The 14,024-nt window shown below is 35.9% G+C and overlaps 3 protein-coding genes across 9 annotated transcripts; 2 read left to right on the forward strand and 1 right to left on the reverse strand.

Annotated features, from left to right (window-relative positions):
- The first annotated feature begins 319 nt into the window (after window positions 1–319).
- LOC118061438 (pentatricopeptide repeat-containing protein At2g22410, mitochondrial) lies at window positions 320–4,615 on the forward strand. Its single transcript, XM_035074864.2, has one exon. It carries the CDS (start codon window positions 449–451, stop codon window positions 2,453–2,455), a length of 2,007 nt encoding a protein of 668 aa, XP_034930755.1. The 5' UTR covers window positions 320–448; the 3' UTR covers window positions 2,456–4,615.
- Window positions 4,616–4,993: 378 nt separating this feature from the next.
- On the forward strand, window positions 4,994–10,284 carry LOC118061437 (E3 ubiquitin-protein ligase BIG BROTHER). 7 transcript variants are annotated; one of them, XM_035074861.2, is made up of 10 exons: window positions 4,994–5,160; window positions 5,753–5,841; window positions 5,931–6,085; window positions 6,317–6,554; window positions 6,858–6,892; window positions 7,551–7,592; window positions 7,935–8,062; window positions 8,976–9,084; window positions 9,180–9,231; window positions 9,518–10,284. In XM_035074861.2, exons 3-9 carry the CDS (start codon window positions 5,945–5,947, stop codon window positions 9,228–9,230), a joined length of 744 nt encoding a protein of 247 aa, XP_034930752.1. In that variant the 5' UTR covers window positions 4,994–5,160; window positions 5,753–5,841; window positions 5,931–5,944; the 3' UTR covers window position 9,231; window positions 9,518–10,284. The 7 variants fall into 7 exon arrangements, with proteins under 7 accessions (XP_034930752.1, XP_073266966.1, XP_034930753.1 ...); XM_073410865.1 differs by lacking the exon at window positions 9,518–10,284 and adding an exon at window positions 9,348–9,456; XM_035074862.2 differs by lacking the exon at window positions 9,518–10,284 and having other exon boundaries at window positions 5,936–6,085; window positions 9,180–9,456.
- A 1,879-nt stretch (window positions 10,285–12,163) lies between these two features.
- LOC140955205 (uncharacterized) lies at window positions 12,164–13,119 on the reverse strand. Its single transcript, XM_073407165.1, has 2 exons — window positions 12,504–13,119; window positions 12,164–12,455 (listed from the first exon to the last, which is right to left on the reverse strand). The coding sequence occupies exons 1-2, from the start codon at window positions 12,846–12,848 to the stop codon at window positions 12,240–12,242; spliced, it is 561 nt and encodes a 186-aa protein (XP_073263266.1). The 5' UTR covers window positions 12,849–13,119; the 3' UTR covers window positions 12,164–12,239.
- Window positions 13,120–14,024: the final 905 nt, after the last annotated feature.

Consider the following 14,024-nt stretch of genomic DNA (forward strand, 5'->3'; position numbering starts at 1 on the left):
ATTGTTATCTGTGTATCTCATTTGAGATTTAATTCTTACCTAAAATTATCAAACCAATCCAAATCGATAAATCAATCTAATGCTTGACTTGAGCTGAATTTAAATTTGAATTGTTGGAAGAATTAATCCGATCAATTTGTATTCTAAATAATTTGGTTAAAATATTTCATCATCATTTTTATTTTATTTAAACTGATATTGTTTTAGTTTTATTTTTTTTCTAAAGTAATACCATTTAGACAAAAATTTAAAAAAAAACCCCATAAATTCAAGCCAACCGCTGATTCAAGGGTTGATCGTCTACACTCTACCCTACAATTCGGACCTTTCCGGTTAATAGGCCGACCCGGGCCTTATAACTAATGACGACTAGACTACTACTGACAGCCTTTCCCGCCTCAACTCATTCTCTCTCCAACCCCCACAAACAGAAAACGAACATAAACAGATGACAGTTTACTATGCAACCAAAGTAAGATCTCATCACTTCATCCCAAAGCCTCTCTTAAACCTCTTCTTCTCTTGTCTTTCTCTTCACTCACACTCTTTCTCTACTCACAATTCAAAGCCTACTTCATGGAACACAACACACACTTACGTTCTCTCAAACCCACTTCTTTCTTTACTAGAAAACTGCAAATCTTTTTCTCAATTGAAACAAATCCAAGCTCAAATGATCCTTACAGGGTTGATATTAGATGGGTTTGCTTCAAGTCGCTTAATTTCGTTTTGTGCAATATCAGAATCAAGAAATCTTGATTATTGTATCAAAATTTTGAATAATTTACAAAACGCAAATGTGTTTTCTTGGAATGCAGTGATTAGAGGGTGCGTAGAGAGTGAAAATCCGCAAAAAGGTTTGGTCCTGTATAAAAGGATGCTGACTAGGGCTGGTTGTAGGCCTGATAACTATACTTATTCTTTTTTGTTTAAAGTTTGTGCTAATTTAGTGTTAAGTTATATGGGTTTTGAGATTCTTGGACAGGTATTGAAAATGGGTTTTGATAAGGATATGTATCTGTATAATGGGATCATACATATGTTGGTTTCGGTTGGAGAGTTGGGGTTGGCGCATAAGGTGTTCGATGAAGGTTGTGTGAGAGACTTGGTTTCTTGGAATTCATTGATTAATGGGTATGTAAGAAGGAGGCAGCCAAGGGAGGCAATGGGGATTTATCAACAAATGATAACGGAGCAAGTTAAGCCTGATGAGGTGACAATGATCGCTGTCGTATCCGCTTGTGCACAACTAGATAGTTTGAAACTTGGGAGAGAAATTCATCGGTATATTGAAGAAAGTGGATTGAATTTGAAAATTTCGCTTGTTAATGCACTTATGGATATGTATGTGAAATGTGGGGATCTTGAGGCGGGGAAAGTTTTGTTTGATAATATGAGAAAGAAGACAGTTGTTTCATGGACTACGATGATTGTTGGGTATGCGAAAAATGGGCTTTTGGATATGGCTGGGAAGCTTTTTCATGATATGCCAGAGAAGAATGTTGTGGCATGGAATGCCATAATTGGAAGTTGTGTTCAAGCCAATCTTAGCTTGGAGGCTTTAGAATTGTTTCGTGAAATGCAATTGAGCAATATGAAACCTGATAAGGTGACCATGCTTCATTGCTTATCTGCTTGCTCACAACTTGGAGCACTTGATACTGGAATGTGGACTCACAACTATATTAAAAAGCACAATCTCTCTTTAGATGTTGCATTAGGTACTGCATTAATTGACATGTATGCAAAATGTGGGAAAATGACAAAGGCTCTTCAGGTTTTCAATGAGATGCCAAGAAGAAACTCTTTGACTTGGACGGCCATTATAGGTGGTTTGGCTCTTTATGGGAATGTAAATGATGCCATATTTTACTTCTCTAAGATGATTGATATTGGATTGATGCCAGATGAAATCACCTTTCTTGGGGTCCTAACAGCTTGTTGTCATGGAGGGTTAGTTGAAGAAGGTCGCAAGTATTTTGATCAAATGAAGTCCAGATTCAACCTGTCTCCCCAGCCTAAACACTATTCTTGCATGGTGAATCTTCTTGGCAGGGCTGGTTTGTTGGAGGAGGCTGAAGAGCTTATTAAAACAATGCCAATGGAAGCAGATGCTATGGTTTGGGGTGCGTTGTTCTCTGCTTGTGGAATCCATAGAAATCTTCTAATAGGGGAAAGAGCAGCTGCAAAGCTTCTTGACTTGGATCCCCATGACAGCGGAATATACGTCTTGCTTGCAAATATGTACAGGGAAGCTGGTAAGTGGGAGGAGGCTCAGAACATAAGAAAGATGATGATGGAAAGAGGAGTCGAGAAGACTCCTGGTTCTAGTTCAATTGAGGTGAATGGCATTATCAATGAATTTATTGTTAGAGATAAATCACATCCTCAATATGAACAGATTTATGAATGTTTTAATCTGATTAACAAGACAATTGGAGTTTGCTATGTCTGAAAGTTTCAACTGTTTAGATGACTTCCTCTCAGGCTTTCAAGTTCAAACCCAATGGCATTCTCTACATCAGAGGCATTTTTCACATGGAACTGAGACAACAATTTGTCATGGAATGCTTCATTTGCAATGCTTGCCGAACCCATCTGGGCATGCATTGCCATTTGATCTCTCAAGAATGATATTTTGCTCTGGGTTCAATATGGCTGTGCTGTGTTGAACCCATCAGTGAGTGCTAAAAGAAATTCTTTGAAAGAGCTAGGGCTGGGTCTAGGTGGGATGCAAAACATAATAAAAAAGTAAGGAAAATAAAAAGCCCTACCTTTTTGCAGGTAAGTTGGGATCCAATGTTGGGTTTTGATATTAACATCAGGGATAGCCTAAAACAGAACTAAGCATTTAACAAGAGTGGAGATTAAGTATAGAGGGGATATATACACAATGATTCGCGCACTAGGTTTTGTTCATTCACATTCACGTTCTGTTTCTTTGTCACCTCTCTGTTTCTCCCACATGCTTGACAGCCTTTTAGGCTCTTTGGTCAGGCCACACTGATTGCGTGGCCATATGGTCCATGGCACTGGCCAGTGGTGTAGCCTCCAATCATCATAAATTCGAACTGTTGGGATGCAGGAACCTCTCTTTACTGTCCTAGTTGACTTGTAGCTACCAAGTATCTAATCGGTTTTACTATCAATTTTAGTCACATACCATGCAATTTTGAGAAATTTTATGTTCCTCAACTTGAAGCTGCAATTGCAGACAGTAATCACATCTTATCAATTACTTTTTTAGATTCACTTTGAAAAAAAAACTTACAGAATAGGAGAAATAAATCCTAGGTGGAAGTATTTTCCTTGAAATTTCTAGCCTTTTCACTTGAACATCTCAGCACAAACTGTTACCTGCTAATGATCAGTTAAACATTTATTATGTGATTGATTATATTGAAGAGAAGGGCTGACAACAGGACAGGCCAAGTTGGGAATGTAACTTTGACACCTATCCTTTCAACCCAAATAGGAAATTTGTTGGGACTTTTTACCTAAACTGGTTTAGCACTACCATTCTCCTTTACTACTGAGAAACTCTCCACCTACCAATATTTGGGGTTAGACAAATCATACCTTGAGGTGGATGAACAAATTAGGGAAGAAGATGGAGGGTGGAGGTAAGAACTTCCTTCACTTTTGCCCCGCATCATGGTGGACCTAACCACTCTATCCTTGCTTGTTACAAGAACTTCTCTGTACTTCTTGGAATAGTTTCCTCACGAACCCTAATCACCAACCACATGAGAATTCTTCTGTGGGATCCCCATTGAGGACATTCCAAAACTTTCTTCATGATTTTGATACTTTCCATGTCATGCACCTGCTAAAAAATGTCACCCCCATATTTAATTATACAAACCATGCACTTTATATAGAAACATGCTTATTTTTCCGTTTATATTAAAGCTTATTGTTCTAGATACCCTACCATGAGAAAGCTTGAAACACTAGGTAAAGCTCAGTTACTATAGAGGAACATTAAAAAAATGAAGTTAATGATATGAAAACATGTCTGGTTAAAACAATTAAAGCGAATATATAAAAATAAATTTTTTATAGGATAGTTTTGGATAAGATAACTTTGTAGTTTTTACTATCTTTTATCTTTTCGGTCTCTAAACAATAATTAAATGCTAACTAATGATCCCCATTACATAATTTTGTGTAGCAGAAGATGGATATATTTCCAGCAGAGGCAAATAGCTTTATCTTTGATGAGTGTGTGTGTGTTTTGGAGATTGATTTCTAATACCAACCTACCTTAACTGACACACACCAACTTCCTTTTGAGAGAATCATATGGTTTGGTGATCTTCCTGTATATATATATATATATATATAATCACATGTTCTAAGACACAAGCCAACCACTCAGTGCCACCCCAAATCATGTTCTTACAAATATTGGGCCATCCACTGGTTTATTATGTTAAATGTGGCCACCTTTCCAAGCATCTCATCAGTGATTTTCTTGACAACCGTAGCAGTTCCTGCCAAATGCCAAGATTTTTAGGTCAGACAATTAAATTTTGGAATTCAACTATTAATGATATGGTTTATTTATTTTTTAATCTGCCACCTTAATCGATTTTTTTTTTTTTCTAGTCTATTTTTTTATTTTAAAAAATAAAATTTTTTATTTAATATATCAATTTTTTTTTTAATATAAAATATCATAATAACTTTTTAACAAGTTTAAGAATTTTATCATGTACTAAATTCTTTTATTATTGTTTTTTATAGCCACTTAAAGAATGTTTGTTTTTGTGATGTAAAAATATTTTTGAAAAAAATTAGTTTTTTTTTTAAATTATTATTTTTAAATTTTTTTAATCTATTATATTAAAAATAAATTTAAAAAAAATAAAAAAAATATAATTTTAATATATTTATACCCAGTAAGAAAAGCCAATGCTCCAGGAAAGGCGTCACGCCACGAGACATCACGCAACCAACCTTCACTCCCACTTGCTCTCAGAACAGAGAATAAGAGGGGGGGGGGGGGAGAGAGAGAGAGAGAGAGAGAGAGATAAAAGAAAGTGAGTGTCTCTGTGTCTCTCTCTAGTCTACCTTCTCTTGTCTTTTCTTCTTGTAAAGCAATCACCAGTCAATGTCTTTCGGTTCTTTCTTCTTTCCTTTCTTTTTTTACTGCTTGTAAGTATCGGATTCTCTTTCTCGTTCTTTATTGCTTATGTGTGTGTATATATATATATGTATAGAGAAGTATATATTCTTGTCTTCATCACCTGATCCACTTGTTTCACGTTTCTCTCCCATTGCTCTCCCACATTTTCAGGTACAACTTAAATTCCTAATCCTTGGTTCAGTCTTACAATGTGGGTTCTTTCTCTTTTTAGAGATCAAGAAATCACTTAATTTAACAGTTTTTTCAGAGATCAAAATCTTGCAGTGGTTACAACTGTTTGAAAATGTAAAAAAATTGTTCCTTTTGAGTTGATAGAGGTGATTAGAGATCACAAGCATCTGGTTTAGATGCTTAATGGAAATAGGTTCTTGGCATTTTTGTAGAAACGACAAGTTATGGCTTAAGAGAGCTATTTTGGTTGTATTTCTCAAATTTTTTTCCATGTTCCTCTGTAATTATTGGCTTTTTTTGAAGCAATTTTCAACAAGTTGGATTCTTTGTTCCTTGGTGTGTCTTGAATATGCAAGCATTGCTGATTTCGTTGTTTGATTTTTCTTGTATCCATCAAAATTTATTCTAATTTGTTGGTTTGTTTTGTAGGAGTAGTGAGGTGATTAGGGGATAGTTTATTCATGCAAAAGTTTTGGTTTTGAGAGTGAGAACTCCGAGTCTGAACTTTAAAAGAGCAGGTTGGTTTCTGTTTTACCTGTTTTTTTTTTTCTAAACTAAATTCTATTTTGATGTTCTGGGATCATGTCATGACTTAATTGTGTGACAGATTAGTGGTTCGAAATGAATTGGAATACACACATGGAGGGTCATTACATGAACCCTAGCTACCCATATAATTCGGCTGGAAGTTTCATTGAATATTTCGAAGGTCTCACGTATGACCATGTTAATTTCATTTTCAATGGAGGTTCCCACGCTCAGGTACCTTTTATTTGCAAATTTTGGATGCTTTGAACAGTATTTAGATCCATAAAAATGCAAGCTCGTGGCCAAAACAAATAGAGTTTCTTTTTCTGGTTCTGTTATCTGTATTTTATTTTTAAATATATAGATGATGGAGCTATTAGTAGGTTGTGGTTTTGTTCTTGTACAAATGACCTTCTTGCATTTACAGGATATGTTCTTGTACAAATGACCTTCTTGCATTTACAGGATATCGTATACCCCTCGACAAATGCAAATTTCTACAAGTTCGGCATATCCCCACCAGGGAGCACTTCATATTATAACCCTACTCATATTTATGAGGTTCATGATAATGGACTACGGAATGAAGAATATGGAAGGCCCTTGGAGAATTCTTCTACAACGACCAATGAACAGACTTCCAGAGTAAATACAGAATGGGAAGTAAATGAAAACAGGACTTCTCATGATGACTCTGTAGAATGTAAGTTTTGAGGTCTATATTGGTAGTATGTACCCAACAAATCGCCTAATGAAAATTTTCTTACCTCTATTATTAGATGCAAGAAAGTTGTACCTTTTCATATTGTGAATTACATTGAAAAATTATTCATGGATCTTTTGTTCTGAGATTTTACATTTCCATTCAGTTGGTCACGGGATTAATGTTCTGTTGATTTGAGTTTAGTCATATCTTTGCATTTTTTGATATCTTCTTTTCACCTACACACCATTCATTTGGGACATTAACAGCCTTTTCTTACCTTTGTTATGTTGTTTTTTCCAGGTTTGCGCAGACATCATAATGTTCAGGATTATCAGGTGTGGTAACTTTGTAATGGTCTTAGTGCACAAGAAGTTATACCTCAATGCTACAGCTATATTAATTGCCTTCCTCACTCTCTCTCTCTCTCTCTCTCTCTCTCTCTCTCACACACACACACACACACACATCCCTACTCTAGGTTGCTGCCCAGTGGGAGCATCCGTGCTCTTTAGTTTTTAGGAAAATGTAGCAAATGTAATTAATCAGGAAACAATGTTTGGAACGAAAAACACTCAAATGATAGCAATGCAGGGTTCTAAATAATCATTAGAGTGAGAAGGAAATTGAGAAATAAGAAAGAGAAACTTCATATCTAATCCTTTAAATTTCATTAATTTGTTTCGTTTGCTTATAGTTTCATACAGAACTATGCAGTCCTTAGGAAAAGGCCATGTTTAGATAATCATGTAAAAATGGGAATCCATACTTCAAACACCTAATACTTTTATTGGAAATGTCTCTGCTTATTATAGCATTAGATCATATCAATAAGCAATCATGATCCAAGAGGCAGTTTTGCAGACAACTTTGGTTGATATAAGACATAAATGCAGTTAATATATGTTATTTGCTACTCTCTTTTCATCCCCAAAAATATCTTGTATGGTTGTACCCGCTTAAATAACTGTATTGTATTATCTATGGTCTACGCAGGCTGCCTGGCAAGAGGTTGATCCAGACAGTATGACTTATGAGGTTAGAGCATAATTCCCATTTCTTTTCTTCTGTAGTTTTTTGTTTTTATAAATTCCATATTGTTGTTGTACTTTACTTTCCAAAAGACATTCAGACTATGAAAGGTCCATTTCCAGATTGCCAGAAAAAAGCTGATTTGTCTCACTGAGATGAAATAAGAGATCCACCTCCTGCCACACTCCCACGCATGTGTTAAATTTTCTTTGTTCAGAATTATCATACTGTACAAACCTCCAAACTCAGAAAATCTGGCAATCAGAAGTCTCTGCTCTTTAGGACATTGTGTCTGGCTGACAACACTCTACTTGTATAAATATTATTAATAAAAAATTTCCCATTCAGGAATTACTTGAATTAGGCGAGACAGTTGGCACCCAAAATCGAGGTCTTTCCCAAGAGCTCATTTCTTCGCTTCCAATCTCAAAATACAATCACAGCTTCTTCTCAAGGAGGAAATCAAGAAGTGAGAGGTACCATTTGGGCTTACATTTGTTGTAAATTGATGAACATTTTTTTTGTCATGTGGTAGTTTGGCTGTCTATTTTGCTTACAGCTGTCATGTCTTGCTGGACCTGGATTCTGTGCAGATTGTTGTCAATAAATAAAGTGTTCATGCTCTCTGCTTCTATTTTGTTCTATTTATTTTCATTAGCATAGATTTTCTGTTATATTGCTAAATCTGTAAGGTTATTTAGATTGGTTAATTAATTGGTGAACTAGATGCAGGGTTAGTAATGTGGTATAAACACTGATTCCTTGTTATGGTTGGTAATTGGTTGCGTTTTTTAATTTTAATTACGTGAATGCAGTGAGAATTTTGACATAATTTTCATTACCCTTCTATCTTCCACTGGTTTGCAATCCAGTGTGCCATTAATTCTGTTCGTAATTCAATGTCTCATATAGGAAACTCGTTGAGCTTTCAGGCTAGTTTTACTGGTGAAACTATATTTTTTTATTTATATTTATTGGACTTTCGGTTTTGTGGACTCTAGCAAAACAATGCTTGGTGTAGGCTTTGAGATATGAGGCATGCTAGTCAAACATCTTGTAGACAACATCCATGTACGGGCACTGCACACCGTTTCAAGCATAATTTATGCTTATCCAAGAGTGTCAAAACGAATTCAAACATTTTTTTTCCAAATTTATCGGTTAATACTAGAACCAGAGGGATAGATGCCTAGATGCAAGGTTAAAAAAACAGAGTAAAGAATAGGTTTTCCTTGATCATTGGTGAAGCATGTGGATTTTTCATTCCTTTCTACGTGAACACTTTTATTGCAATTTCAGAATATACTTTGTGATGAATATCCTGATCACACTTGTTCATCTTCTCCTTTTGTTTCACTAGTCTAACCATTTTTTTCTTGTTGGATATAGGTGTGTGATTTGCCAAATGGAATATAAGCGAGGTGATCGCCGGATCACTCTACCATGCAAACATATCTACCATGCTGGTTGCGGGACCAGATGGCTTTGCATCAATAAGGTAAGCCGCTGAGATTTTCATGACAAAGTTGAGAACAACATGAGCTGTGGTTTATTTTCAAATTCCTTAAAAAGCTGATGACCATCTACCTACAGGCCTGCCCCATTTGCTACACGGAGGTTTTTGGCGATGCATCAAAACATTAAGGTAATAATGACTGATGGACATAAAGATGAAAACTCTCATTTTTCCATGTTTCTTAAGTTGGGGTATTTTTCTTGCTCACACAATTGTCTCTATCAAATTTTCATTTTCTTCTGTAGAAAGGAAAGATACTAGTTTTGTAATAAATCAGATTACAAACTTCACACAAAAATGAAGTCATCGAATCGAGATGCAGGGGATTTTATTGAGCTTTTATGATCAACCCAATCTCATGGTGTTATTAGCTTATTGTCTATCACTACTCGCACGTAACCGATGATATTCACAGGGTTAACTTTCAAACGAATGAAGATCCATCGACTTGTTTCCTTATTACGGGGCCTGCTTATATCCGTGTGAGGTCTTCATTAGAGCATGCCTGTTGGTGTATGGCATTCTATCAAGAACTTGTATCGGGGGGCAGCACTCATGTGAGCCGGAACGAAATTCCAGGGAGGAATTTTTCAAGATTTGGTCGAATTTTAATGCCGTACATATAATTCAAAGCAATCTAGATGCCATAACCTTTAAAAATCATTTTTTATGCTTGCAAATAAATTTTAATACCATCATTTTAGTCTAGATGGTTTGGTAATAACTGGGGTCCAGGTGATTGCTTCAAATCTATCCTCTGTTTTTTTTTTTTTTTTTTTTTTTTTTTTTTTTTTTTCCGGAAAAGGATCGATCCTTTTCTTCCCATAGTTATTAGTCATTTGGATGTCTTTGATCAGTTTCTGACCATTGCATTTTGTAAGATGCATAATTTATTTACATCCCAACCCCATTTTTTGGTTTCAAGCGGGAGTATTTCCAGGACAGCTGTTTTGCACCAAGACTGAATCATGTCTTCATCATTTCTTTCTCGCAATCTTGTATAGATTTGGACTGAGAGCTCCCAACTTCCTAGTGCAAGCATGATTTGCAAGCTAATTTTAGACAGCTATTGGCTGAGTATATACAAGACGGATTCACATTTGCTTCTGACTCTCCAGAAGCAGCTGTATAGAGTCGATCTTGGGATGGCTGCGAGCATCTATAGATTGGATTTCTACTTAATAAAATATAAGCTACTCTGTTACTTTATTCATCAAGTTTTGACACACACACACACACACACACACAAAATTTGAATTGAGTTTTGAAATCAGATTTGAGATAATAATATCCTATCCGTTATCCATCAAATAAACAATTTCATTCAATTTAAGTTTATATCTATTAGGTTTGGATTAAAATATCCTCCTTGATTGGATCGCTACTGACTATATGAGCATATTGACAACGATCTTGTTTTTGAAAGAAGAGAGCCAAGTAAATTGTTGAAGAGTTAGGCATCGAATTCTCCCAAGTCTTTGTTCTTATTATGCTAGTTTTCTTCGTGCAATTAAGGAGGCTCTTTGAAAGAAGGAGCTCCTAATCTCTTAGTGCAGGCATGTTTTGCAAGCTAATGTTAGACAGCTATTGGCTGAGTATACATATGTACAAGAAGGATTCACATTACTATTGACTCTGCAGAAGCTGCGGCATTGAATCGATCACGAGAGCCAAAGAGTTAGGCATCGCATTCTCTCAAGTCTTTGTTCTTATTATCCTTATTTTCTTTGTCCAATTAAGGAGGCTCTATACTTGGTTCTTTTCTCAAACAATTTGCATTAAACAATATCTTGGTGGTTGAATTGAAGATTGATTTACCAGACAAGAACACTACCTACTAATACTTGTGTATTTGCCGCAACAAAAACATGAAATTCTTGCTAGTCTAACTTGAAAACAAATACATCGTCGAAGAAATCTAACATTCATAACACACATGATTTAGAATAGATAAATAAAACTAACATAATTTTAAAAATAAATGGTTCAGATTAATTTTACAAATATGATACATCATGTTACTCTTAATTTAACATGGATAAATTTTGAATTCTGACGCGTTCTTGAATTGCAAGGTGTTAAATTTATCTTAAAAGAAAACGGGGCACTTTCTAAAAAGTCCAAACAATATGTCTATTTCATCAAAGAATTCGGTAGCAGCCTGGAATTTTGCAGAAACATTAAAAAAATGATTTAATTAAATTTGAAGTGGAATTAAAGTATACATTGAATTAATATGAATCTTCCCATCATTTTGCAACACATACAAAGACTGAACCCTAGATACATGTATAGCACAATATCCTTTTAATTTATGGTCCTAAATTGGAGTGTCAAGTAGGGGTATATATTGACTAGTCCTTGTAAAAATTAGGTGGGAATTATTAATTAGTTTAGTTTATTCCACGCGGAATTAGAGATTTTTCTACTCAATTAAATATCAAAATTGTCGTCTTAACTTTGAACTTTCAGGGAGATAAATAGTTAAGTGAGTTAAAATTATACTATACACCAATGAATTTACAATTCAATACGTGGAAGTCCAGCAAAAGCAAAAGGGATATATCTTTTTTACGGTGAAAAAATTTACTCGCCGACACTGAAATTGGTGGATCCATGAATTTGTAACTAGGAGCTGCATTTACCGTCCACATAGGCCTTATTGCATGTTGATCCTAAGCCATTTTCAAGACTTTGCCTTCCAAGGCTAAATTACAAGACACCAACGTTTTAGAGTGATCAGATTTGCAAATCTTGACTTGAAGGTACGTAGTAAAGAGGAAGTGTTTTGCAGTTCTAGATGAGAAGTAGCTAGGGCATCTCACCAACTCTTTCTAGCTGAAAATTTCAAGGTTTGTTATGGTTATGATTGAGATAGTGGGGACACACCAAAAAAAAGTTGACAAAAGACATTAAACAATAGGAAACTTATAGCGTTAAACAAGGTTATAATGATAATCGTTAAACAATATCTTTGTTAATAATGATCGGCGAGCTCTATATAAAGGGCAGCATCCATGCTTACCATGCAAACACAGAAGCAGTAGTTCTAAAGATGGAAAAACAGGGGCAGCCAGGACTCTTGTCTCAAATGATTTATGCTCTAGCATTTTGCGTGGTTGCCACCAGTGTAGTAGCTAAAGAGCCTTATTACTACAAATCACCACCTCCACCATTGAAATCTCCACCTCCTCCATCTCCCTCACCACCTCCTCCATATCATTACTCTTCACCTCCTCCCCCAAAGAAATCCCCCCCTCCTCCATACATCTACAAATCCCCACCTCCACCATTGAAATCTCCACCTCCTCCATATCATTACTCTTCACCTCCTCCCCCAAAGAAATCCCCTCCTCCTCCATACATCTACAAATCCCCACCTCCACCATTGAAATCTCCACCTCCTCCATATCATTACTCATCACCTCCTCCCCCAAAGAAATCCCCGCCTCCTCCATACATCTATAAATCCCCACCTCCACCATTGAAATCTCCACCACCCCCATACCACTACTCTTCACCTCCACCTCCAAAGAAGTCCCCCCCTCCTCCCTATGTCTATAAGTCCCCACCTCTACCATCCTCATCACCACCTCCCCCATACCACTACTCTTCACCTCCTCCTCCAAAGAAGTCACCCCCTCCCCCATACATCTACAAGTCTCCACCTCCACCATCTCCCTCACCTCCACCTCCATACCACTACTCTTCACCTCCTCCTCCAAAGAAGTCTCCCCATCCCCCATACGTCTACAAGTCTCCACCTCCTCCACACTACTAAGCTTCTTTTTGATCAAGATATGAGATGCATACGTAGCAGTAGCAATAACGTACTTCTCTCTATATCGTTTACGAACAAAATTCCTAAATGACGGCAATGATCTTGAATGAAACAAGCTTTTCTCTACAATAAGGATCTATAGTGAAGGTCCATGGTGAAGTGAAATAGTGTTATTTATTGTATCACTTTGTTGTCTCGTAATGTAATGGCAGTAATTACAATTCCAAGAAGGATTATATACTTGCGTTTTCTTGATCAAATTCACATATTGCTTTCTATTTAAAATTATATGAATTGTTTGATTCCAATCTAAATATGATCATGCACTGTGGAAACGCACGTCAGCTTTCCTTCCTTGAGCTAGGTAAGTCAAAACCCTAAGTTTAAGTAATTGACCTCAGGTTTGAAACCTCCTGATCAGCATTTTAAATAGAGATTTAAAGTCTTAATCATTGGAATTCTTGAAAGACTCCCCAAGTTATTTGAAGCAAATAATATTGCACGTCCCTACTTCTACCTCATTAGGCTTGCATGCCTCTAAGTAAGCCTACGTATAAATTATTGTAATTGCCTTTTTACTTAACATAAGAGCTTGATCAGATCTCGAGCTTTGTATTACATTTTTTTAATAACCCGAAGACCAATGCTATTTAAACACCAATCTGAAGAACCAAATGGAGAAAAGGAGTGCAACAAGCTACATATTGAATAATTTATTCAAAAACTTTTCTTTATTTTGACCAATAATTTAGAAGGATTCGATATTTTTAATCCTTGTAATTATCCATGAACTCTTTCGTATTTGCAAGATTAGTCCCGGAAAATGTTCACCTTATCAAGGGTTTTCGCAATATAATGGCGCATCAAATAATCTTCATGACAAAATCAAACAGAATCTTGGCACAATAGGAATGTCTCGGTCCATCACACTTTTCTTACTATCTACTTACTTGTAAAAAGATAATTTGATCTTGAGTTACAGAAGAAAATAATTCTATCCTTGTATCTTTATCCCTCCCTCGTTCTTTTTAACCAATGATATGAGTGAAATTTGAATTTAATTAAATCACCTAGCCTCTACAAGCTAGCTAGTTAATAAGCTAATTAACAATCACCTTCATATCTAATATTTAAAAACATC

Source organism: Populus alba, chromosome 1, assembly GCF_005239225.2.
Source record: "Populus alba chromosome 1, ASM523922v2, whole genome shotgun sequence".
Classification (NCBI taxonomy): domain Eukaryota; kingdom Viridiplantae; phylum Streptophyta; class Magnoliopsida; order Malpighiales; family Salicaceae; genus Populus; species Populus alba.

Bases quoted from the DNA above. Each gene is read 5' to 3' on its own strand.
- LOC118061438 (XM_035074864.2), top strand. From the start codon at position 449: ATGACAGTTTACTATGCAACCAAAGTAAGATCTCATCACTTCATCCCA.
- LOC118061437 (XM_035074861.2), top strand. From the start codon at position 5,945: ATGAATTGGAATACACACATGGAGGGTCATTACATGAACCCTAGCTAC. The intron at 6,086-6,316 runs GTACCTTTTATT...TTGCATTTACAG, and splicing joins ATGGAGGTTCCCACGCTCAG to GATATCGTATACCCCTCGAC. The intron at 9,085-9,179 runs GTAAGCCGCTGA...ATCTACCTACAG, and splicing joins GATGGCTTTGCATCAATAAG to GCCTGCCCCATTTGCTACAC.
- LOC140955205 (XM_073407165.1), bottom strand. From the start codon at position 12,848: ATGGGGGATGGGGAGACTTCTTTGGAGGAGGAGGTGAAGAGTAGTGGT. The intron at 12,456-12,503 runs GTGGAGATTTCA...TGTATGGAGGAG, and splicing joins TGAGTAATGATATGGAGGAG to GAGGGGATTTCTTTGGGGGA.